Here is a 25,804-nt window from a genome sequence, read left to right on the forward strand (position 1 = left end):
AGATTTGGAAAGAACATGAGATTGCCAGAAAACTGGCAGTTAGCATAGAAAATCTCTCCTGAAAGAGGCAGCAATGAAACAGAAATTGACAAAAGCTCTGAAATTTGTAGTAGACAAAAATAAATAATCACTTTAATAAATAAGGTTGGAATTAAAAACATAAAATGGAAGCCTAACACCCTGATTTAAATCTTTTGTTTTCATATTAAATAATCATCCAGATTTATAAGAGGGGAAAAAACCTTTTTGTTTCCTTCTCTAAACAGGCAGGCCAAATCATTTGGGAATGCCGGGTATAATGCCACCATATGTGTCTCCTCAGATGCTTAACATTCCACAGTCTGCCCTGCAAGCAAAGCACGCGGCAAGTACATTCCCCTCCTTTCTGCTAATCCTTCTGCTGTTGGAACCCATGATGCATGTATATGCGTGTGGGCAATATGCACAACTTTAAGAAAACATGGCTTAATTTATACTTTCTTTTAGGCCCAGCCTATCTCTAGTCATGGTAACGCCCAGGGTCAGGGCCCATATCCCTATAGTCTGTCAGAACCTGCCATCACGTTGGACACAAGTGGAAAAAATCTTTCTGAGCAGAATTACAGCAACATCCCTCATGAAGGAAAACATACTCCATTATATGAACGATCCTCTCCAATAAACCCAGCTCAGAGTGGGAGCCCCAATCATGTTGATTCAACATACTTTCCTGCCTCTTCCACGTCATCTTCCTCAGATAATGATGAAGGCAGCGGAGGTGCTGTGAAGTAAGTACAACGGAAGACAGCAGGGTTGGCTAAAACAACCTGCTGTTGGCATCACATTTGTTAAGATGGATCCAGAGCTGGGCAAATAACTGTCTGGTAGAAGATTTCCCAGTTTTTCCTCAGCAGACCTTCAACATGAAAAATATTGAAGTGTAGAAGAGGGATCTTGGGGAAATGGTATGAGCTGTAAAATTTGATGAAGATAGAGTGGAAATTCCTTAATTAGGGAGACTTCTGAAGATCATGCTGCGATTGGTAAGATGGCATAAGGAAGATTCCATTTGTAATGCTTTTTTGAATATTTGCATCTATAATTTGGGTGCAAATGTGACTTCTTAAACTATTTTTGTCTTTTAATTCTTTATAGATATTTAAATCCATCCCCCTCCATATTCTCAGAGTGTGTTAATGAAAAATAATATGACATAAATAAATCATGCAAATATGCAAAAGCAGCCACTCTAAAAGAACAATGTAAAACAAGCATATTTAAATCAGGACTTACCTGGCATCATGACATCAGCTTGGGTACAAAATACCAATAATGGTCATTGAAAATGCTATTACATCTGCTGGCTGAAACTTCAATGTAGGTCATCCTTGATTTACAACCACAATTAGAACAATTACAACCACAATTAGAACAATGTCCTCACATGAATGCATTGCTTAGTAACAGTAATTCTTGCAGTCCTAATTGCTGTTGTAACTCCAGACATACAAATCATTAAGCAGGAACTAGAAAATCCAAGGTAAGGTGAGCAGGAGCACCATAGGGGTGAGGAAGCTAGCTGGAATATTGCAGTACAATGCAAGCTCTGGGAGGCTGGGGAAATAAGATGCTGAATCCGTGCTTGTGTTCCAGTGCAGGAAGATTGGAAAAAGACTGTGTTGCTGCTCATGGGTTTCTTGGCACTCTGCAGCTCTCAAGCCCTGAGAAGAGCCTTCGAACTGCAGCATACATGAAGCCTAGCCCCAGCCTGATCCATCAGTGTGGCCAAAGGAGCTTCTTGCCATTCTGGAAAGTGCGCCACTTCCAGCCTAGACCCAGCTGTCTTTACCACCTTGTACTCCAAGTGCCATGCTGCACTTCACTGTCCCAGTTGACCTTTGCCATTTTTTGCTTCTACTGCTGCTGAAATGTGCCTGACTTGATCTTTTATGAAGCAGCTGCTCGCCAGATAAAGGCTATCTTCTCTAGATCCAGCAAGGAAACTACTGTGCATTACTTGGGAAAGAAAACCTTCTGCGAAGGGCCAGGGCAGGCATGCCTCATTAGCAGCTGCACAGCAAGAAGGCAGCAAAGGTCAACTAGGGTTGTAGGGCTCTGAAGTGCAGGATATAGATGGAGAGAAATAGGCAGTGGGTATCGTTAAACAGCCCCATTGACAAGCAACCAAATTTTTACCACATGACTATGGGGTTGCTGCAGAAGCCATAACTTGGAGACTAGTCATAAGTTCCTAGTTCAACACCATGATAACTTTGATCAGTCACTCACTGAATGATCATAGATCAAGGACTATCTGTAGAAAGAGAAGTCCATGGCTTTTCAGTATGTAGCTGTAGAGGTATTCCCCGTTAGGAGAATGCGTGCACTCAGGGAAACATAGTGAGAGTGGTGATGAATAACACACAACCAGCACAAAGATACACTGAATAGTAAAATGTAAGTTTTACTTCCTGTAAACAGGTAAACAAAGTCCAACAAACAGTCCAAATCATACACGGTTAAAGCAGTTAGTATTCAAAATAATCAGTCCAGGGATAATCCAAAAACGAAGTCCTTTTCTTTACCAGTATCATAAACAAAGTTCAGTAAATGGAGTTTGTGAATAGTTGCAAGACTCACAGCAATTCAAGCAGAATGACGATCAGGCAAAAGGCAAAAGGAAATGCAAAAAAGAACAAGCCAGGTTTCTGGCTCCATCTTATGGCCATTGGAGGAACCTCAGCCAATCACAATTACAACATTCTATTAAAGATACAACAGTATTAAATGACTATCCTGGTTTATATATTGCCAACCCAACTGTTAGGTAACAATCGTTCCTAACAGTAGCCACACATACTGAAGGAGAAAGGTAGAGAGAGAGTGCCCTTTTGGTTGCTCAAAATCAAGCTATCACAGTCTTTTCAAAGAGAAGAACACATTACTTTGACTTTACTCTGAAATAGTTGGAGTCAGCATAGCACAAAACGAATGTGTGCTTTGCCTGGATACTGTTTTATAGAGTCTTGCATTATAATCCTGACAATATTTTGTTTGTCTGGGCTTTTCTTTCTCTGTCCAGTCATGTTGGTGGAAACAAATTGAATTGGGAAAAAATAGGAACTCAGTCAGAAAATCAAGCATGTGGGGATCCAGGACACCAATCAAAGGTAATGTGTTGACCATTATGAAATTTGTGTATGTGTTTTTATGATTATTTGGTTAATGGTAGAGGACATGGAATCACTTAGATTCCTAGAAGATGCAGCCATCATTTTTCCTCGATGACACAAATTGGGCTGCGTCCACTGACCAATGAAGCAATGTTTTCATTTCCTTCTGTGCAAGAAAAAATAATCTTCTCTGACAGCTATTTGGCTAGTAGTGCAGAGCAGAAGAAAAGTAGTCCCTAGTGTTCACGAATACTTAGAAGGCTGAGCAAGTTGTAACCTAAAACTGCCAATTAATGTGATAGTTCTATGCATACTGGTGTAGAACTTTAAACTCATTGAAATCTGTTGTGTTTGCTTCTGAGTAAAAGCATGAATTACGTTACTTGAGATAGAGAAGAATCAGGTTGCATCTAAGTGATATACTTTTCTGTGCATAATAATGAATGTAATTTGAGGTGAGGAAAAGAATTGACTTGAGATTCTGGTACATATTTATTCTTTATGGCATCAAACTAATAACTGCAGTATGTAACTAGATTTATTTTTTATTTCCTGCTGAGAATGTTTATTGTGGCATGGGCACAAATGGAAAACAAAGCACAATAGGTTCATTCAAAAACTGTAATAAACCATTTAGCTAATTTAGCATCTAAGAATACTACTTAATAAAATCAGATCTTATTAATTGTCCCAGTTCCTGCTAAAGAACATGACTAATACAAGCTTTTAAAATCAGTTTCTACTGATAAAAAAAATACCTAGCCAAAAAGGAAGACTTTGTCTATTAAACAGAAAGGTTGTGGGAACGACCATGATTCACATATAGAAATACTTAGTATAAGATGCATCATTACCACCCTAGGCAAATTACACTGTCCTAAAACAGAGGAGGCTCTCTCTGCTTTAGTTTTTCTTTTCTCTTCTCATACCCTTCCTCCTCCTTCTCTAATGTATATGGTAATGGTTCGAACGGATAACTTTAAATCTACTTTAAATCTACTTTAAATCTAGTGTTGAAAAATATGCAATAGTTTTCAGTTAGTTTCTATGCATAATGCAAAAACGTGCACAAATGCAAAAAAGAAAAGAAAAAGGTGCTGACCTCACCTTATACCGTGGGTTGTCAAGGCTTTTAGCATTTGTGTAACATCAAGTTTTCCTCCATTGGCAGGGGAACTGCTAACTCTACTTCTCTAATCCATAATAGTTCAGTCAGTAGAAAAATAGATCACTTCTTAAAAATTAAAATAAAGAATACAGAATAAAAGCAATAGCATTTGATATACAAATGGCAATTCAATTTTTATCAAAATATTAATTTTGATAAAATATTAAAATGTTAAAAGGTTTAGGAACTTTATTTCAGGTGCAGGATTTGAAACAAGCCATTTATAAAAAAATCTAAAGGAACTCAAACAGTTTGAACTTTGTTCCAGATATATCGTTCATGAATATTATTCAGTTATAGAAGAAAGAAGTCGATCACATTTGGAACACATTTAGAGAAAATAGAACGAATAACCCGATTTAGTTTTACAGTATAGAAGAGGTGAAGGTGAGAATGAAGAGACCGTGAATTGGGTTGTTTGTTCTATTTTCTGTAAATGTGTTGCAAATGTGATTGAATGTACATAAAGCTTTCTGGATCGTTAAAATTTCATAATATTTTGTAATTCTCATTGCAAAAATGTTTCCCCATTTCAAAAATGACTTTATTGTATATTGTAGGTGGAAGGTTCCTCTACTGTTTCTTCAGGGAATCAGGCAGCTGAAGTTAAAGGGAACCAAACCAGTAGCACACAAATCCCATGTCTGTTGTCAATGCCCACCAGGAACCATATGGATATTACCACTCCTCCATTACCTCCTGTAGCACCTGAAGTATTAAGAGTAGCAGAACACAGACACAAAAAAGGATTAATGTATCCCTACATATTTCATATCCTAACCAAGGTAAGATTTTCTGACAAGGCAAGAATTCCAAAGAGATTACTGTTATCTCTTGCTTTTAGTTCATATGTGGGAAAAACTTTGATTTAGTAAAATGAACAATATATTCGATTCACATTTATTCACTTTACACAGTACTTTTTAAAAGAACTTGGGCTTTTTTTGACAGTGCACAAGATCAATCCTATTCCCAGCTCGATGCCAATAAGAAGCATTTGTACAAAACAAATTTTGTGTTAGGTTGTTTTTAAGTCCTCAAAGCTCCCTCTTCAGTTTATCTAAAATGTGTTATTTCACATATTTTTAAATTTTGCCCATGTATGATAATATGTTTCTTACATGCTACCATGTTACTTCGTGATACTCCTTGGAAATCACATTTCTATCAAATGAGATCAAAATTTTTGATATATTTGAAAACAGTGGCTTCATAGAATGAGATTTTAAAAATATAACTAAACTATAAATATACATTTATATACAAAAAAGACATGAAATTAGGTAAACTGAATTGAAATTAAAAGGGCAGGGGTGAATGAGGTTAGGGTATTAAAGTTATTGTGTAAATACTAAAGGAACCAAATGTATATGTCATACAGTTATTTCCTGCAAGTTGTGGATATTTCAGCAGGTAAGATACCATACCATAAATAAGATCCCTAAAACCTGCTCATCATTTTGTTCATCTACAGGGTGAGATTAAAATTTCAGTTTCTATTGAAGATGAAGCAAACAAAGACCTGCCTCCTGCTGCTCTTCTTTATAGGCCAGTTCGTCAGTATGTTTATGGAGTCCTGTTTAGTTTGGCAGAAAGCAGGAAAAAAACAGAGAGGCTTGCTTTTAGAAAGAACAGACTTCCTCCTGAATGTATGTATTTGTTTTTTATTATAATGGTGAATTAACTTGAAACATCACTAATCTATTCTTTGCCTCAATTATGATGTAGGATAACAGTGATTTAAATTTGCAAATATAAAAAAGGTATAATTTGCCAAAGTAATTCATTTTTCAGTTGCTCAGCATTTCTGTACCTATAGTGCAAGGATTTGGGGATGTGAAGCAATATTTAGCATTTTGAATCATGCTGTGGACAAATTAAAAGCACTAAAATATTTTTAATTAATAAAACACAGTAAACATCACACTGGATTGGTTGCAATTGCTGAATATTCATCAGGAATGTGGACAATTATGCATAGGCTGTCCATAGCCAGGGAGAGATAGCATTCAAATTTTGTATTTCTACTTGGATTCACTGTACAGAAGGTGAAGCTGGATGATTATTATTCTGTTCTATGGCATTCACAAGGTACTTCAGGGTTTAGTTTTCTCCTGCTTATCAGTATGAAATGCCATTTATAATCAAGGAGAGGTAGTGAATTTCTTAAGCTGGTCCCTGAGTAGGATAATGGGCTTCATGATGGCTAATAAAGTAAAGCTCAGTGTAAACTTCCTTGAGGTGGATAGGTTGTTATTGTATTTTCATCCATCCATATTCTTGATTCTGCTATGGAGAAATTTTTGTCAGTGGAGATACAAATGGTCTCAGTGGTTAGAGCTGCCTTTTATCAGCTCAATTTGATATGCAAGTTTTGATACGCAAGCTGCAGCCCTCTTGGGCAGGATAACTTGGAGTAATTTATGCATGGGCAAGTAACATTTGAATATTTAGCTATTTGTGCATATGGTTTTGGAATTTAGTTACTTCAAAATCCAACTGCCAGATTATTAATCGAGAGTGGTTTCTGCAATTGTAATCTCCATATACTGGCTGCCAGGCCTAATTCAAAATGTTAGTGCTAACTGTTAAAGCCAGAAACAACTAAACTGCCAACTATCTGGTGAAAAGTCTCCTCCGTGTTTCTTAATTTCATCTTCAGAGGATTTCCCATAGACCTTCTCACTGTAGTTTCATATTTAGAAAATATCATCCTCAAGCAGGAATGCCTGAAATTCACATGATATGATCAGGCAATTATTTATAAAGACACTGCAGATTTTAAATGTTCTAAAATGCAGTTGCTGCATTTTATGTCTTTCTAGCTTCTTGGTGGACTAAGATTCTGAAAATTCATCAAAAACAGAGAGGCTTTTAATATGAGTAATGGCTAGGCAGTATCAATGAGAATGCATTTTGCAAGTTATGAATAGAGTTCAGGTTCAGTGTAAGAAAGCAAATCTTTTGAGATTGATTCCTAGTATAAGTCTAAATGTTATAAATGCAAATAAAATACACTGACAAAAGGTATTGGCGAAATGGTATTTGTGCATAAACTATTTTGTTTCCTTTTTTTTTTTTCAATTCTGCAGTCTCGCCAGTGATAATTAAGGAATGGGCTGCTTACAAAGGAAAGTCTCCCCAGACTCCTGAGTTAGTAGAAGCTCTTGCATTTAGGGAATGGACCTGCCCTAATTTGAAGAAGCTTTGGTTGGGGAAAGCAGTAGAGGACAAGAACCGACGAATGAGGGCATTCTTGGCCTGTATGAGGTCAGACACACCAGCAATGCTAAATCCAGCTAATGTGCCCACTCACCTAATGGTGCTCTGTTGTGTATTAAGGTGAGTATATTGTTGATTAATATTAGCATATGGTAAAAATTCTTCTTGATAATGCTGTATATGTATAATTATGTAAGAATGTTATTGTTTTGTTGATAGAACTTGTCATGTAGAATTGACTTTTTTTTTAGACTAAACACAAATTAAGACTTAAAAGTTTGTTACTCAGTTTACATTACACAACAATTAAGACAAGTACATGGAAATACCTATTGGGGTGGAGAAAGCAGCAAAGCATCATTTCTTTTTTTTAGGGACAATGGAAAGAACAGATTAGTTAAAAGAGAATAATTGTAGGGATGTAATCCATTCAAATATGGAGGATATAGATTGAAAATATGTTGGGTGAATAAAATAGAAAGCAGTTTACCAAAAGCAATTTTAAGACTCCCAGGGTGAACAGTCCTTGATTTTCAGCCATGCCGGTTTCATTCTAGCATTGAAAATAATGTGCTTCTTTTAGTTTCAGACTGTTCTAAGCCCCTTCTACCATAATTTTAGTTAGATTAGTTAATTTTAATATTCATTGGCTTTTTTAAAATTAGCACAGGAAGATTACATAGGATCTAGAATGTAAAAAAACACAAAAATTCTAAATTTTATTAAATACATCCTATAGAAGTACTTTCTATCAAAATAACGTAATTAAGTTTCAGTTTTGTAAAATCATGAATTAAATTCAGAACACGTCTCACACAAATTCAAGGCCTTTTTTCCATTTCATAGAAAGAAAGAAAAAAGCTATCCATTGATTCCTCTCTGGTACCACTTCTGTTCTAGATTACAATATGGGCTCCGGAGCAGTTTCTGACTTTTCTGCCTCTTGCTGTCAATGGCTTAATTTTCTACATCTATAGTTTGGATCTACTTTGGATGTAATTACAGTGCTTTTATTAATGCTATACCTTATTTAAGCATTGTTGTATACAGACATCATAAGTATTACATAGCTTTTCAGAAATGGTTTACCCAGGGTTCTTTGTCTTTGTAGATATATGGTGCAGTGGCCTGGAGTTCGGATACTTCGTCGCCAAGAACTTGATGCCTTCTTGGCTCAAGCTTTATCTCCAAAACTCTATGAACCTGACCAACTGCAGGAACTAAAGGTGACTTCTGAAGTTGGTCTTTATGGAGCATTTAATCCTTATTAATTCAAGTGCTTTGCAAAGCAGTATTATTTTCTTTTGTCAGTATTTTCTATTTTCATCCACTTGTTCATCAAAATAGTATGTGGACAGGAAGAATTTCTGCCTTCAACACCAGCTCAGTAATAACTTGCAGATAATGAAATCTGCTTCAATTTTCAAAGGAAATGTGCTGGTTTTTGCTTTTCTTTACCTGATACTGTATTCATTTTTGTTTTATATCATGGCTTTCAGAGCTCTAACCTTTAAATCACCCCTTTCATTTCATTTCATTTTATTTTACTTTATCTTTTCCTAAAGAATACCTGCATGTCTTCACAAGATTCCACCTCTACATATGTACTTCTAAATAAATAATATCAGAGAAATGGTTACTTAAGCATATTGATCATGATTACCAGTAATGGGATGGGTAGAATTCAATCCTATTACCAGTTTTCATTGTCATTTGAATTTCTCCACTTAAGCAATTACATTAATATTATTAAAATGATAATTTACTACCACATTATAAAATTCATCACGTCCTTGTCCAAATAGATTAAGCATCCATTTTCAGTAAAGTATTCATAGATGGATGCATGATAGATACTGAAAGATTTTGTTGCATTTAAGAACTGTTGTTTAATTAGCAGATCACCTAAGTATTAATGATATATCCAAGACATACTTTTTCCATCATAGAAAACACAATTTTACCCATTTTAGCTTTAGATGTAGTCATGTGGCTTGCTTTAAAGTCCCTACATATTTTGTATTGAAAGTTAAATAACAATTTAATTTTTAATTTGTCTCCTTACTTTGTCAACAACCATATACAATTCCTTAATGGAAATGACATTCATAATTACAATGTTTAAATAAATATGTGATAGGCTAAAGGATCTGTACCGGAGTATGTGTACAGCTTTTATTACCGGTAAAAAATATATCTGAATTTCAAGTAAAAGGTTGAAGTACAAGTATTTGGCACTTTCAGCTGAAAATATCTGCATTTCCTCTACTGAAATAGGCAGCAGAGAGGAGAGAATTCCACCCTGGACTTCATCCAGTTTTTGGTGGATTTATTCAAATCAGTATTTTTGGTCCGTTTTTTAAAAGATTATTTGAATTGGCTCATTTTACCAAGGAACCCAAATACGATTATACCCATGTTGTGGAAACCATTGATATCATTTTCCGTTCCCAAGGTTATTCTGGAAAGTTTCATATGACATAATTAATGTATAATCTCAAAAGATTCTCAAACTGAGAAAATAATAACATTCAAATCATTCAGCAGAAAGAGTTTGTGATTTTTTTTTTTTGTTAAACTGCACTTTTTGATGAAGATTTTGTCCCATCTATATAGGTAATTTTTGTTTTTGCTTGTCTTGCTTCTTTCTGTAGAACTTCCCTTTCCTCCCCTTCCCCACTTTTCTGTCTTTTTCTCAGCAACCGCTCACTGCTTTCCTGCTAACAACTTGTACTTCCTTAGGGAGGCCTACCTCACACCATGGCTCTATCGTCTGATATAGGCTAGAGTTGAAGACAGGATGCTGGGCTAAATTGATCATTGGCCAGACCCAGTAAGGCAGTATTTGTATTCTGAATGTAAATTACCCCAGTTAAATCAGTATGAGCTTAGAATTACAGGTGAGTGACTTGGAAAAGAACCATACTGGATGACAGTAAATCTCAAATTTTGTCCAACAATAAAAGGCTGAATTCATCTTGTTGACTTGTACTTTCATTTTCAAAATTCAAGCATGTAGAATAATTATGTATACACAGTCTATTTTATTAGCAAGTTAGGTTTGACAGAAATAAAATAAATTTTTCGGTCAACAGTAATGCATGCTATATAAGATTTATGGCATGCTGTGCACATCATATAGGACTTCATTTTCATAATGCTACTGTATTTATTGCAGTTATGACACTGTCACCATAAGTTTGTTTCTATAGGACACATTGGATGTATCTTGAGAATCTGATCTAACTGCTCTTTTTCGGTAAACCCATCCCTGACATATATAAATTTACATTTAAAAATTTTGAATGTTCTGGCCCAGTCAGTTTTTCCCTTCAAATGTATTAGATTCCAATTCTTGTATTTCCTAGATAGCATGGTCAGTGGCTATGCTGGTTAGGATGTGTGGCTGTTGAAGTCTAAAACGTTTTGATAGCATCTAGTTACTATCCAGTTTCAAAACATAGGCTGATGTTGATGGATTGTTGTACCAGTGTAAATGAAATTAACATTTGATAGGTAGAATCCAAATATACACCTACGACGATGGAAGAGACTTTGGGCTGCTGGAAACTTTTGCTAATGGAAAGTGAAAGTGGTTGTTACTTGTCTCCTGCTTCCCAAAGCTACTTCCCATTCTGTACAAATCCTTCAATGTGTGTTTCCAGAGCTACTGCAAGGCAACAAACAGACAAAATATTTCCTCCTCTCTTTCCCAGAGAAAAACATGATAATACACTTGTTGATTCAGTTCTGTAAACTATATCAGAGTTAGTTATGGTACTCACAACTACCAATGTTTATGGATATCTTCCTTTCTTTAATTTTTAAAGGATTCCTTTCATTTTAAAGAAATGAAAGCACCACCTTTAGCTTCATTTTTATTTAGGATCATGTCTCTGTCCTCCACGCAAACTCCACAAACATTCTTAGAAAACAAAAATGGCAGTTAAAGGTAGTTCTGTGCTAAATTTACACGTGTATCTTCCTATTACCCAAACCTAAAGAGATTTTGTTGATCATACTGTTTGACAGAGATATTGCTGATCATACTGTTTGTGATTAGACAAGCCCTCCAATGGTGCAGCCATTTTATAATTAGGCAAATCTTTACCTTTGACACCCAATTTATAAATAAGAAAGCCTCTACTCATGGCAACCAGTTTTTGAGAATACATGCAGCAAAGTTGCAAAAGTCAAAACATCCCCATACCATCTGAAAAGCTTGCTTATCCCTGTAATAGACTATTAGAATTCTTTCACATATAAAATAGTTCTAAGCTATTTTTTCTCTATCTAGAAAATCCAGTCATATCTTGGGTTTCCTGAGGAGTCTGAACAGTGGATCATCCATCAGCTGTACTAAGTGACAGCTCCTGATTTTTAACTGAGAAAAGGAGAGAAATAATTGGGTTTGGCTAGAAAGCTACCCCAATTTTTTTTATAATAACAGTCTTGTAAAAAATGTGAAGACATGCATTATGTTTATTAATGTTGCTAAATATTGTACTTAAGATAACAAAAAAGGATATGCCTCAACTTTTACTGCAATTATTTGCTATTCTGTTAGTTGGATAATGATTTGCATCATTAATTTCCATAATGTGTCTGTACAAGCTTTTTCTACAATGAAATCAATTTATTTTTTTCTTGCTTATTAAGGCATTCTTGCATTTTCCCCTGCCTTTGGGATATTTTCTTCTCCAACTTTATCATGGTAGTAGTGCTATAGCTAAACTAATCACACCACTCACTGTTCACATTTGTCAGTAATTGGGACAAATTTTATTCTTTTTAAAGTGGCAAAAACATGTTATATTTCAATACCTAATCCAAGCATAGGTGAGTTTTCAGTATCTACAGACTCCAGGTATCATTTGGGGAGAATCAAGTGCTGCAGAGAACAACATTGCAGATATGAACAGAACTTATAGGGATTTTATTTTTGAACTTTTAATTTGTTTATTTTTGAGGTGTTGGTTTTCAGCTGCAATGGTGAAAGTGAGCTTGGGTGGGTACAAAAACAGAGTTTGGAACCTCACGCAGCTCCAGTACTTCAGGCTGTCTATCATTTAAAGAACTTGGGACTTCTTCTGTGATGGAGGAGGGACAAGCATCTCTTCTTAAAGTCAAGTCTTGTGCAGGATTGGCAGAAGAGAAAGACAGACATCCTAATAACATGCATTGCTATTTTAGATGTCTGTGCAAATGCCTCTTTTGGATTAGTGATAGAAGAATGTTAAAGGTTCTGTTAAGTTAGGTGTAACTCCACAGACACATTCATGTATTTCGTTTGGCAATATTGAAATGCCATAATGTCTTCTCTATAATAGTTTTTCTCAGTCTACCTTATAGCTCTGGTATAGTTTTCCTAGTGATTCTCTATCTAGGTACTAACCGATTTGATTCTGTTTAGCTTGGGTGAGGTGTGGAAATGAGCTGTAGTTGGCTAAATGCTGTGAGTATTAATATGCAATTTCTAATTCATGTGCACTCACAGATTTCTGTGGTATTTCTCACTAATATACAGAGAATAGCTAAGCAAACTACCGTATATACTCGAGTATAAGTCGACCCGAATATAAGCCGAGGCACCTAATTTTACCACAAAAAACTGGGAAAACTTATTGACTCGAGTATAAGCCGAGGGTGGGAAATGCAGCAGCTACTGGTAAATTTCAAAAATAAAAATAATTAATTTGGGAAACGATCTCACTATCATGAAAGGTTTAATTGATTCACTAACCCAAAAGAAGATGATGATGATGACAGCGGGAGGCAGGAGTCACTCTCTTCCCCTCCCCTCGGAGGCCCCCTGAGTCAGGAGTCGCTACCGCCGGCGCGGCCCCAGTCCCGCATCGCCTCGGGAAGGGAAAGGCAAAAAGGAAGAGCCGCGGCAGTGCTTTGCAACGGCAGCAGCGGCACCGGAGGCTCAGGCTCAGCGGCTCCTGGTTTTGCCCCACCCTTCCCAAGGCAACGCGGGACCGGAGCCACACTGGCGGCAGCAACTCCCGACAGCCCCAGCCGGACACCTGAGCGGAGCCCGGGCGGAACTGCCTGTTGCCGCCGTGGGCGCCGCTGCGGGCGCCCGGCTGCCCAAGTAAAGAACAGGGCGGCGCCGGACCATCGGAGAAGCGGAGCAAAGCCGGAGACCAGCAGCCGCCTCCCTTGGCGCAGAAAGCCTCCCCCAACCAGCTGGCCGGTCTCCTCCTCCTCGGCCACACAGAACAAACAGGCAGAGAAGGAGGAGAGCAGCTGGCCAGCCGGGGAGGCCTCCCGTGCTGCGAAAGAAGCAGCCAACGATCTCCGGCGCCGCCCTGCTCCATGTGCTGGCTGCTCGGACTTGCCGGGCCCGGCACATAGAACAGGGCGGCGCCGGATGTTGGAGAAGCCGAGCGAGCCGGGATCATTAGCCGCCTCTTTCGCAGCACAAGAAGCCTCCCCAACTGGCCAGCTGCTCTCCTCCTTTCTGCCTGTTTGTTCTGTATGGCCGAGGAGGAGACGACCAGCCAGCTGGTTGGGGGAAGCTTTCTTCGCCGAAAGGCAGCTACTAATCTCCGGCTTTGCTCCGCTTCTCCAATGGTCCGGCACCACCCTGTTCTTGTGCTGCGAAAGAGGCGGCTAATGATCTCCGGTGCCGCCCTGTTCTATGTGCTGGCTGCTCGGACTTGCCCTGCCCGGCACATAGAACAGGGTGGCGCCGGATGTTGGAGAAGCCGAGCGGAGCCGAAGCCACCTCGGCTCACGTTGTTTTCTGAGCCTGCGAGCCTAGAGCCAGGGCGCTTTCATTGCACGGCGGAGCTTCTTGTCTCAGGAAAAACCGGGCGTCGCTGCCCCCTGAGGGGAGGGCGATTCTGGGCTGCGCGATTGGGGGACTTTGTGGCTTTGGGTGGGAGCGAGGACAGACGGAGTCTGTGAAGTGGGGCTTGCCTGCCCTTGCTGGCTGCCTCTGCTTCCTTAGGGGCGGGGAAGGGGGCTCATCTGGACCAAGGGTGAGTCTCCCCCTCAGTTTCCCCTGAAGGATCTTCCGTCGCTTTTGCCTTCTCCCTACATCTTCCCTCTGTTAAAATCCCCACACACACACACACACTTATTTTCGGGCGGATAGATTTCGTGTCTGAGCATTCTCACATGACGGTGGGTCTTTCCCCCCCCTAAAAACAGTTAAAAAAAGAAAAAATATATCCTCATGCAAGAACTTTTCTGCTTCCGATTACCCCCATGCTTAAAAGTTGCGAAGGAAACACGGAAGCAGGGAAGCGCCTGCCCAGCTCCGGAGCTCCACACCATTTTTTTTTCAGAGGGGAATCTGACTCGAGTATAAGCCGAGGGGGGTTTTTTCAGCACAAAAAATGGGCTGAAAAACTCGGCTTATACTCGAGTATATACGGTATATGATTTATAGGTTGTTTCACAAATTCCTAAACAAGACTAACTGCTTAACAGCAATGACTGCAAGAAATTCATGCTATATCTTTTTAAAAGTATTATTTAAATCTATTTTAACATTTTGTCTATACTTTAATTCTTTAATCTTGTATCCTTATGTACACTTTAATCAATAAAGTTCTACACTTTTGTTTTTAAGATTGAAAACCTAGATCCTCGAGGAATTCAGCTCTCAGCATTATTCATGAGTGGTGTTGACATGGCATTGTTTGCCAATGATGCTTGTGGGCAGCCAATTCCATGGGAGCATTGTTGTCCATGGATGTACTTTGATGGGAAGTTGTTCCAGACGAAGCTCATCAAAGCAAGTCGGGAGAAAGCTCCCCTCATTGACCTCTGTGATGGTCAGGTAATGTTGGTCCTGCGGTGGGTGATAGTTTAATTGAATGTGTATGTGTATGGACAAATAGGTAGTCTGTATGATTGCTTTTGGCAACGAGCTCAAATTCATTTGTAGGCAGAGGATTTTAGCCTAAGGGCAAATATAATTAAATATATAATAGAATGTATATTTACCTGATATCATGCTGAAAGCTTGCTTGAATGTAGATTGTTATAAGTATATCTGTGTGCAAGCAAAGAAGTTAATCCTTAATTGTTCAAATCCTTAAAATGATAATTATTTTGTGCTGCAGTGATTTGAGTTGATTTGGATTTTTTTTTAATTTACTTTTTTAAAATTCATGATTCTGTGTACTAACAATAGTTAATCTGTAGTAATTTGCTATAAGTACAGACATATATAGGTGATCTGTGAAACATTACAAATTTTATATTTGCTTACTTTTTACCACATAAGTGATCCAGAATCTGCTCTTTCTTTTTTGTTAACTGGGATGCATTGTTTCTTTTTTTTTTCTTTTTAAAAAAAGGTTTCTCAGGTGGAGATGGCATTTTTCACATTCTGGAGAACCATGTCTTTCTTTGATGTTCCTATATATTAGCTAAAATTCAAATTATCCAAATTTTATGTACACTAGTTTGAAAGATTTTTAAAGCTTTCAAATCATTCTGGGTATTCTGATACTCTTTATTTTCCAAAATGTACAGAGGATATACTGATTTCAATATTTTGTTAAGAAAATAAAACATTATATGGGAAACAATTTTGTGTTATAGGGAGATAATTTGTTGATGTCTTGATTTTCTGTCCCCTAATATTTAATGTTTGCAAATACTGTCAATAACTTGGTTAGCTACCTGCAATAATGCCATTTAGAAATGTATGAATATACTTGATTTGTATTCATAGTATTAATATGTTGTGCCATATTGTTTGTTGTAGGCTGAACAAGCTGCCAAGGTAGAAAAGATGCGCCAGAGCATCCTTGAAGGTTTAAATTTCTCCAGGCAAAACCATCCACTCCCTTTCCCACCACCACCTGCCATGCCTTTCTATCCAGCTTCTGTTTATCCTCGGCACTTTGGGCCAGTTCCACCTCAGGGCAGAGGCCGAGGCTTCACTGGTAAGATTGCGTCACTGTTGGATAGTTAATCCAAGATAAATTAATGAGAGGTTATATTAGGACCTTTGTGCAGGAAGCATGTATTGGCTAAGATTTTAGACTAGGGAGTCTCAGGTTCACATCTCAGACCAACCTAACTCATAGTTTTGAGGTGAAAATGGAGGGGGAAACCCTACATCTATCACCTACAGCTCCTAATGGAATGGTGGAATATCAGTCAAGCAGATCAATACAGATTAAAACAATTGGCAAAAATAATCAATTGAACTTTAATTTGAACTGGCAAAAATAATCAATTGAAATTTACCCTGAAAGTTATTTATAGAAAGAGAGATTAGATAATAAATAATAAATACTAATACTAATAAATTGGTCATGTAAGTACCCGTGAAAACTTAAGAACACACACACACACACACACACACACACACACACATATATATATATATATATATGCCATCATCAGGCTTCTGTATAGTGTTCGTCTGATGATGGCAGAAGCCTGATGATGGCAGATGAGATTCTGCCGAAACGTTGCTACAACTTTAAAAGCACAAATATAATGACGTGGGAAAATACCCAAACAAAGCTGAATACCGTACATATAAATACCCGCGAAAACTTAAGAATATATGTGTGTGTGTGTGTAGGTATAAGTGTGTTTGGGTCTTTTCCCGTGTAAGATTAAGAGTATCTTGGCGACGTTTCGGACCTTGCCGAAACGTCGCCAAGATGCTCTTAATCTTACACGGGAAAAGACCCAAACACACTTAGAGCTACATACCTATATACACACACACACACACACACACACACACATATTTATACATAAGAAATAAACAACATTTACATACCATTCAAAAGAGTTGATAAAAAAGCTAAAGAGGAAACAAACATATCACCAGCAATCAACAACCAGGTAAGCTAGGATTAACACCAGACAAACGATCAAGCAGTAAACAGCAGCCGAACCAAGGGACAACTGAGGAGAAAATAGCATTCCCCCCCAACACTGACAGGGCAGGCCACTACATATAAACAGCAAATCCCTTCTCGCACTGAAGAAGTTACCAAGTTGTGCAATGAAACATTGCAGAAAAACAACCAAGGTCCTAAGGACTCCATATGTAATTTAATTATGCTTTAAGTTATAAAATATAAATTATCCATCTCATCATTTAAGAATAGACATTTAAAAAATATATTTTCAGATTTTAATCGCTCTTTATATATAACATTGACATGCATCAGAAATTGACATCGCAAAAGAGAATGATTGATTGATTGATAAAATCAGATTCATGTGCCATCTGGCTCCAAAATGGGTCTGCGCAGCTGACAATTTTTAAAAATAGCAGTATTTTAAAAGCGCATAGTACAATACAGAATGGCCAAGTGTGTATATAATATGCACTTGTATATAAATAAATAAGACAGCATCTGGAGAGAGAGAGAGAGAAAGAGAAGAAGAGAAAGAAATTTGGAAGCTTCAGCTAGTATAAAATATGGCTACTCAGGCAAACCAAGTGGTGCATTGTAACACCTTTGCTGCACAAACTGCTGGTCTCCACCTGGTCTAATTCAAGGTGTTAGTTATTACCTATAAAGACCTTTAGTCTGGGAATTAATCCTTACAGAGGGTCTGTCCCTTTCCTATTCACAGGAGTCTATGGCTTTGGGGGCCCATATGGGGAAACGGTTGCAGCAGGTGCATATCGGACCTTCCGAGTGACTGCCACAGGAGGACACTGTGGACATTTCTCTGGCAGTGATGGCAACAGGACTAGCAAGTTTCAGGGCGGTAATACCAACAATCCCCTTTTCTTCTTGCTCACAGCAGCAGTGCATTGACTGGAACTTTCCAACATTCATTGTATGAGTTTGTCTTTCTAAAATAAAGCACATATTTTAAAGAAAGAGTTCTCCCATTTTCTTCAGTGTATGTGAAAAGGTAGAATAGAAAATTCCTGCATTTGAATTATTTTTCACATATTGCTTTGTGGTTTCTAAACTAAAGATCCATTTAATGTCAGTTAAAGTTAAGGTTGTCCTCAGAATGAGCTTCGGCCCTAGTGATTACAGCCATGCAGTTTTCTTGGTAGTATGAAAATGATTTGCCACTCATCTTTTGTGAGATGCTTTGAAAATTCCCTGGTAATCTCTCATTTGGGAACTAACTAGCCTAACTTTGCTTATCTTTTGAAATCAAGTTGGCTAGATGCTGCACTTGCTATTTATTGCTTAGTAGCCTTAGTGGCTTTGTTGCTGTGTGTTGTTACCAGATAATAAAATACAAAAAAAGAATGAAATTCTCTGACTATATCAACATTGCAGTCATCAGTAAATTTACATTTACATTACTTCTGATTCTAACTACTTTTAACCTTTTTGCCATTAGCTCAATTAGTGAGGTATAGCTAATGTTCCTTCCTTGGATCATTGGAAATGCTTGTTTGAAAATAAAATAGCAAATTGTAGCAATACCGGTAAATACAAATGTTCAAATTTAAAATTAGATGCATTTTGAAAGAAAAGCTTTCTGGAGGTTTTAGAATGCATTTATACCTTGTTTCAGTGTTTTTAATATTAGTTAATGCAACTCTCCTTTTTTGGTAAATATTAAACATTTGAGATTCTCAAACATCTTGTTTTGTTTTTCAAGTTATTCAATAAGAAAGTTTGAAACAACTGGATTAAAAATCCAAATATTTTCTTTGAAATATTGAGTCTATCTTAGTAGCCCCTAGTTATTCACTTACATGCCAGCAAACCCCAAAATACTCTTTATTGACAACAGGAAGAGGATTGTGGAAGCAAAATTTGTTTTACAAAGTTTTGTAAAAGTAGTTTACCCAATGATAAAGTTACATTGTATCACATTTCACAAAAATGAATGAATTGGATTTTGTTTGAGTTTGCTGTGCCACTTATCTCAGTGGCCTTAAATCCTACACAAAGGCTATGCAGGTATGTGCCAGATTTCACTCGTAAAAAGAAAAATATTTTTTTCAGAGATAATAACATTCCTCCATTTAAATTCCTGTTCCTGAATAACACATTTTTAAATCTTGGTTTAGGTGTCCAACCCATTCCTTCTCAGGGAGGGAAGCTTGAAATAGCTGGCACTGTGGTGGGCCACTGGGCTGGAAGCAGGCGTGGTCGAGGAGGAAGCAGGGGGCCATTTCCTCTGCAGGTGGTTTCCGTTGGAGGGCCAAGAGGGTAAGCAAATACCAACATTGCAATTATGTTTGGATTAATTAAAAGAGATGCCTGCTGGATTTTGACTTATGACACAGCAGTGGTAATTGTCCAATTCAGAGTGTATTGGCTCAGCTGTTTATTTTGTTAGAATGTAAATGTAAAGACTGATTAATTTTATTTATCAAATTTTTATGCAGCCCATCACATTTGTATGACTTTGGGCATTTTGCAAGGTGTGTTGTTGATTGCTGTGAAAATATTACTGGTTTTATTTGTGAGCCTCCTTCATGGGACAATGAAATTGGCATGAATCTGTGAACCATTTCTCAACATAGAAGGCCACATTGCTGTCTGAATTTATTGGAAACTCAAGTTTTTTTCTTTTTAATACAGGTGAAACTCGAAAAATTAGAATATCGTACAACAGTTCATTTATTTCAGTAATGCAACTTAAAAGGGGAAACCAGTATGTGAGATAGACTCATTACATGCAAAGCAAGATAGTTCAAGCCATGATTTGTCATAATTGTGATGATTATGGATTACAGCTCATGAAAACCCCAAATCCACAATCTCAGAAAATTAGAATAGTACATGCAATCAATAAAACAAGGATTGTACATAGAACAATATCAGACCTCTGAAAAGTAGAAGCATGCATATGTACTCAGTACTTGGTTTGAGCCCCTTTTACAGCAATTACTACCTCAATGCGGCGTGGCATGGAAGCTATCAGCCTGTGGCACTGCTGAGGTGTTATAGAAGACCAGGATGCTTCAATAGCGGCCTTCAGCTCTTTTGCATTGTTCGGTCTGATATCTCTCATCTTTCTCTTGGCAATGCCCCATAGATTTTCTATGAGGTTCAGGTCAGGCGAGTTTGCTGGCCAATCAAGAACAGTAATCCCACGGTCATTGAACCAGGTTTTGGTGCTTTTGGCAATGTGGGCAGGTGCCAGGTCCTAATAGGAAAATGAAGTCAGCATCCCCATAAAGCTTCCTTCCATCTGCGGAAGGAAGCATGAAGTGCTCCAAAATTTCCTAGTAGATGGCTGCTTTAACCCTGGACTTAATGAAGCACAGTGGACCAACACCAGCAGGTGACATGGCTCCCCAAATCAACACAGACTGTGGAAACTTCACACTGGACTTCAAGCATCTTGCACTGTGTGCCTCTCCATTCTTCCTCCAGACTCTGGGTCCTTGGTTTCCAAATGAGATGCAAAAGTTGCTCTCATCAGAAAAGAGGACTTTGGACCACTGAGCAACAGACCAAGTCTATTTTTTAGCCCAGGTAAGACGCTTCTGATGTTTGTTGTTCAGGAGCGGCTTGACGAGGAATACGACATTTGAAGCCCATGTCCAGGATCCGTCTGTGTGGCGGCTCTTGATGCACTGACTCCAGCCTCAGTCCACTCCTTGTGAAAGTCCCCAACAATTTTGAATGGCCTTTTCCTGACAATCCTCTCCAGCCTGCGGTCATCCCTGCTGCTTGTGCACCTTTTTCTTCCATGCTTTTCCCTTCCACATAACTTTCTATTAATGTGCTTTGATACAGCACTTTGGGAACATTCAACTTCTTTTGCAATTACCTTTTGAGGCTTTCCCTCCTTATGGAGGGTATCAATGATGGTTTTCTGCACAACTGTCAGGTCAGCAGTCTTTCCCATGATTGCGATTCCTACTAAACCAGACTGAGAGATCATTTAAAGGCTCAGGAACCCTTTGCAGGTGTTATGGCTTAATTAACTGATTAGAGTGGAACACTTTGAGCCTAGAATATTGAACCTTTTCACAATATTCTAATTTTCTGAGATTGTGGATTTGGGGTTTTCATGAGCTGTAAGCCATAATCATCTCAATTATGACACATCATGGCTTGAACTATCTTGCTTTGCATGTAATGAGTATCTCATATATTAGTTTCACCTTTTAAGTTGCATTTCTGAAATGAACTTTTGCATGATATTCTAATTTTTCGAGTTTCACCTGTAATTCTAAAAGTATTGTTATATACAAATATTTAAAGAAAAGGAATCTAATTTAAAGAGAAATTTAAAAATATTTCATGCTAAGTAATGAGAAGATGCAAACCAATCTATATATATAGAGAGAGATTGTGACTCACAGACGAGATTGTGACTCACAGACGAACACTATACAGAAGCCTGATGATGGCAGATGTTTCTGCCAAAATTTTATCTTTAAAAGCGCTATGACATACCCAAACAAGCGACCACACACCACACACAGTTAATTTTGGTACTTAACTGTATGGTATTCAGCTTTAAAAGCACAAATATAATGACGTGGGAAAATACCCGAACAAAGCTGAATACCATACATGTAAGTACCGAAAACTTAAGAAAACACACACACACACACACACACACACACACACACATATATATATATATATATATATATATATATATATATATATATATATATATATATATATATATATATATATACATATATACATATATACATATATACATATATAATATATACATATATACATATATATATATATATATATATATATATATATATATATATATATATATATATATATATATATATATATATATATGGTTATTCGGGTTTTCTCCCGCATAAGATTGGAAGTATCTAGGTGACGTTTCGATGAAGTCTCATTCATCATCTTCAGGCTTGTGTCTTCGCTTTGTGCTTCTCGGAGTAATGTGAGCTTGCAGCTGCTTCTTCCTTTTAACTGCTAGTGGGGTGTGACTTGATTGGGTGGGGGCTTGGCTGTGTTCAGATTGGGTGGGGGTGTTTTCAAATTGGTTGGGGGTTTGGCTGTGTTCTGATTGGTAGGGAGGTTGGCTGTGTTCTGATTGGCTGGGGGTGTGTCCTGTTCAGGTGGGGGCTTGTTTGTGCTCAGGTTAGTCTTAGTTGCTGGGGGATTTGAGCTGGTGAGCTGTGATCCTGTTGTTTGGCTTCATGGTCGTGCCACATCTTCATGGTGGGCGTCAGTTCGCTTCCTGTATGGGTCGGAGGGGTTTGAAGTGGGTAGTGATGCAGCTGCGGTACGGCTTCTGGTCCGTGGTCGTGTCTCATCTTCTGTGTGGGTGTGAGTCTGCTTTCTACGTGGAAGTGTGGTGGTAGCATCTTGTGTGGCCCTCGTGGGTGTGGGTCTGGTGTCATTCTTCATGTTAGGTACTCGTTTGTTAATGAGGGCGGGTTTCCAAATGGCTGGTAGGCGGGAGGTATCATCTCGTTTATTCATGCTGTGTGGGCATTTTTCTATCTCTATGGCTTCTCTGATTATTCTGTTGTTGAAGTGTTCGGTTTTGGTGATAGTTCTGGTATTTTTAAAGTCAATCTCATGTCCTGTGGCTTTGAGGTGTTGGACCAGGGAAGAGGTCGGTTCTTCTTTTTTGATTAAGTTCTTGTGTTCTTCAATGGGTGCACTTATTCTTCTGTTAGTTTGTCCGATGTATGTTGTGGGGCAGGCGGTGCAAGGGATTTCATATACTCCTTGGTTTTCTAACTTGATTTTGTCTTTAGGGTTTCTTAGGATGGTGGATATTTTTCTGTTTGTGCAGAATACTGTTTTAATGTTGTGTTTTTGGAGGATCTTGATGATTTTGTCTGTAGTGCCTTTTCTATATGGGAGGAGGGCTTTGCCATTCTCTTGTTCTCTGTCTTGGATTTTGGTTGGGGTTTCTTTTTGGATTAGGTGGGTAATCTTCTTTCTTTGGAATCCATTGGCTGTTAGTACGTTAGTGAAAGTGTGTAGTTCGGTTTTTAGGTGTTCGTCGGCTAAGCATTTTGTTCTGGAGATGAGTGTCTCGGCTACGGAATTGATCTGTGCTGGGTGGTGGTGTGAGAGTGTGTGTAGATAGCAGTTTGTATGTGTTTTCTTCTGGTAGATGGTGTGTCCTAGGGAGCCATTGGATTTTTTGTATACTAAGACATCTAGGAAGGGAAGTTGATTGTTAGCTTCTGTTTCCATGGTGAATTGTATTTTGGGGTGTAGGCTGTTGAGGTGTGTGAGGAAGTTGTTCAGTTTTTCTTTCCCATGTGGCCAGATTATGAAGGTGTCATCTACGTATGTGAGCCAGAGTTTGGGTTTGTGATCATATTTTTCTAGAGCTTGTGTTTCAAAGTGTTCCATGTAGAGGTTTGCGATGACAGGTGAGAGGGGTGATCCCATGGAAAATCACAGATGATCACAGATGAGATTCACTGTGATGAAATTCTGTGATTCACAGATGAAAATCACTGATCACAGATGAGATTCTGCCAAAACGTTGCTACAACTTTAAAAGCACAACTATAATGACGTGGGAAAATACCCGAACAAAGTCCTCATTCCTGTGAGCGAGGGCTGGCTTCTTGTCACATACAGCGTAGATTACATCACTTTTGGGTATAGAAAAGGAATTCTTTTTGGAAAAATGAGCACAGAAGCTGGGCAAAGATCATGACATCTTATGTTCTTCAGACGGTCGTTCGGGGGGGGGGGGGGGGGGGGGGGGATTTGGGGCAGAAATGACGGGGGGGGGGGGGGGGGGGGGGGGGGATCTGTGCTGTTCTTGGAACATCTGATTAATGTTGGAATCTCCAAGAAGCTGAACAAGTCAAAAAATTGAAACAGGACTACTCAGGAGTCTTTCTGTTTCTATAGATGTAGATTAATGTATGTGGCCAGGAATTTGTGCTAGGGTTTTTTTTTCTGATGACTTTATCATGTTCAGTATAATCCAACATACATATTTCAAGCTAGTTTCATGAAAACACTTTTTTTATTTAGAATTACATTGTGATTCATAATATTTAGGCAGAGACTTCTTCATCTATAGTAGACTATCATCACTTTGGGTTCTCTAGAGAACATTAATGATGACTGTTATGCAACATGGTTAGGAGATGACATTATTGTAACTTTTGGATTTTGACTTTTAAATTGTAACAGTGGCAGCTCAGGTAGGGTGAGCTTTGTCTCTCGCAGCATACCATGCTAGACATGGATATCAAGTATGGTAGTCCCAAAAGATAGCGGTTGGCCACTACCTGAAAGAAGGTGTACAGGAGATGGAGTTATGGTATGAAGAGCCTCTGGGATTGGAGGTTGATACTTCTTGCTTTTCGCCCTGCAATGTCTCATTACGTTGGACTACTGCGCATGGGACACCAAAAAGTGCATAGGCTACTGGAATGTTTCTCAGTGCAATTCCAGGTGCCAGTATTCACTTTCAAAGCCTTTCATGGCTAGGAGCCAGGAAATTTACAGGACTGTCTCTGTAGCACCTGCCCTCTGGAATGCCATTCCTCCAGAGAGGGATTATCCTGACCTTAATGGCCTTCTGCAAGGCCTTGGAAACCCAGTTCTATCTCAAGCCTGGGGTCCCGATGGGTGACAGTGCCATTACCTGGTTATGTTAATTGTATGATCTTTAAAAAAAAATATTTCCTGCTATGTGTTTTTAATGTGATACTTGTCTGCAGTTTTATTATTATTCATTGGCCAGTTACATATTTGAGATGTGCAGCCACATAAAATCCAATAAATAACTAAAAGTATATTGCATTATAATTAGGAAATTAATGCTACCATAATTAGGAAATTAACCCTATTGCAGTTGGAAAAACATAGCAACACTAAAATGAGATTGTAAAAATAGAGTGGCAATTAAGAATCAATAAAGAAGTACAATTGAATCTACTCATAGGAAGTTTCTTCAACTTTAGTCTTACAGTTTAGCTTGCTTAAGAACATGTTCTAGCAATGAGGATAATTTTATTCCAGTATAAATTATATTATCAATAATTATTCAAATAAAAACTTTTCTCTTGCTAGGTTAAATAGCTGGTAAGTGGGAAATGCATGATATAAGGAGAAGAAATATTGCAAAGCTAGAATTCAATCTATTAAAATGATGTTTTAGTTGCTTTCTGAAAATAAGAAACACAACTGCCTTTTTGGTTATGCATGGAAAATTGAAATCTGCTGTATTTCCAAATAAATTTATGAAATTAAATGTGTTTACCTTTTTCTTGTTCTATAAAGACGTCCTAGAGGAGTTATTTCCACGCCAGTGATAAGAACATTTGGCCGAGGAGGAAGATACTATGGGAGAGCTTATAAGAACCAGGGAGTTATTCAGGTAATGGAAACAA

The 25,804-nt window shown here is 38.1% G+C and overlaps 1 protein-coding gene across 1 annotated transcript in view; it reads left to right on the top strand.

The window, feature by feature from the left end:
- The window catches only part of FAM120A (family with sequence similarity 120 member A), a 61,058-nt gene that overhangs the window by 32,815 nt on the left and 2,439 nt on the right, over positions 1–25,804 (top strand). Inside the window, exons 6-17 of the mRNA XM_026677225.2 lie at positions 267–364; positions 487–767; positions 3,062–3,149; positions 4,881–5,105; positions 5,795–5,969; positions 7,413–7,662; positions 8,654–8,768; positions 15,128–15,337; positions 16,274–16,454; positions 18,118–18,255; positions 19,532–19,673; positions 25,695–25,791. Of these exons, the coding sequence (XP_026533010.1) occupies positions 267–364; positions 487–767; positions 3,062–3,149; positions 4,881–5,105; positions 5,795–5,969; positions 7,413–7,662; positions 8,654–8,768; positions 15,128–15,337; positions 16,274–16,454; positions 18,118–18,255; positions 19,532–19,673; positions 25,695–25,791 (2,000 nt within the window). The remainder of the gene's footprint in view (positions 1–266; positions 365–486; positions 768–3,061; positions 3,150–4,880; positions 5,106–5,794; positions 5,970–7,412; positions 7,663–8,653; positions 8,769–15,127; positions 15,338–16,273; positions 16,455–18,117; positions 18,256–19,531; positions 19,674–25,694; positions 25,792–25,804) is intronic.

The sequence above is a fragment of the Notechis scutatus genome, chromosome 2 (genome assembly GCF_049901735.1).
Source record: "Notechis scutatus isolate UNSWTSFEM ecotype Mainland chromosome 2, rNotScu1.2, whole genome shotgun sequence".
In the NCBI taxonomy this organism is placed as follows: domain Eukaryota; kingdom Metazoa; phylum Chordata; class Lepidosauria; order Squamata; family Elapidae; genus Notechis; species Notechis scutatus.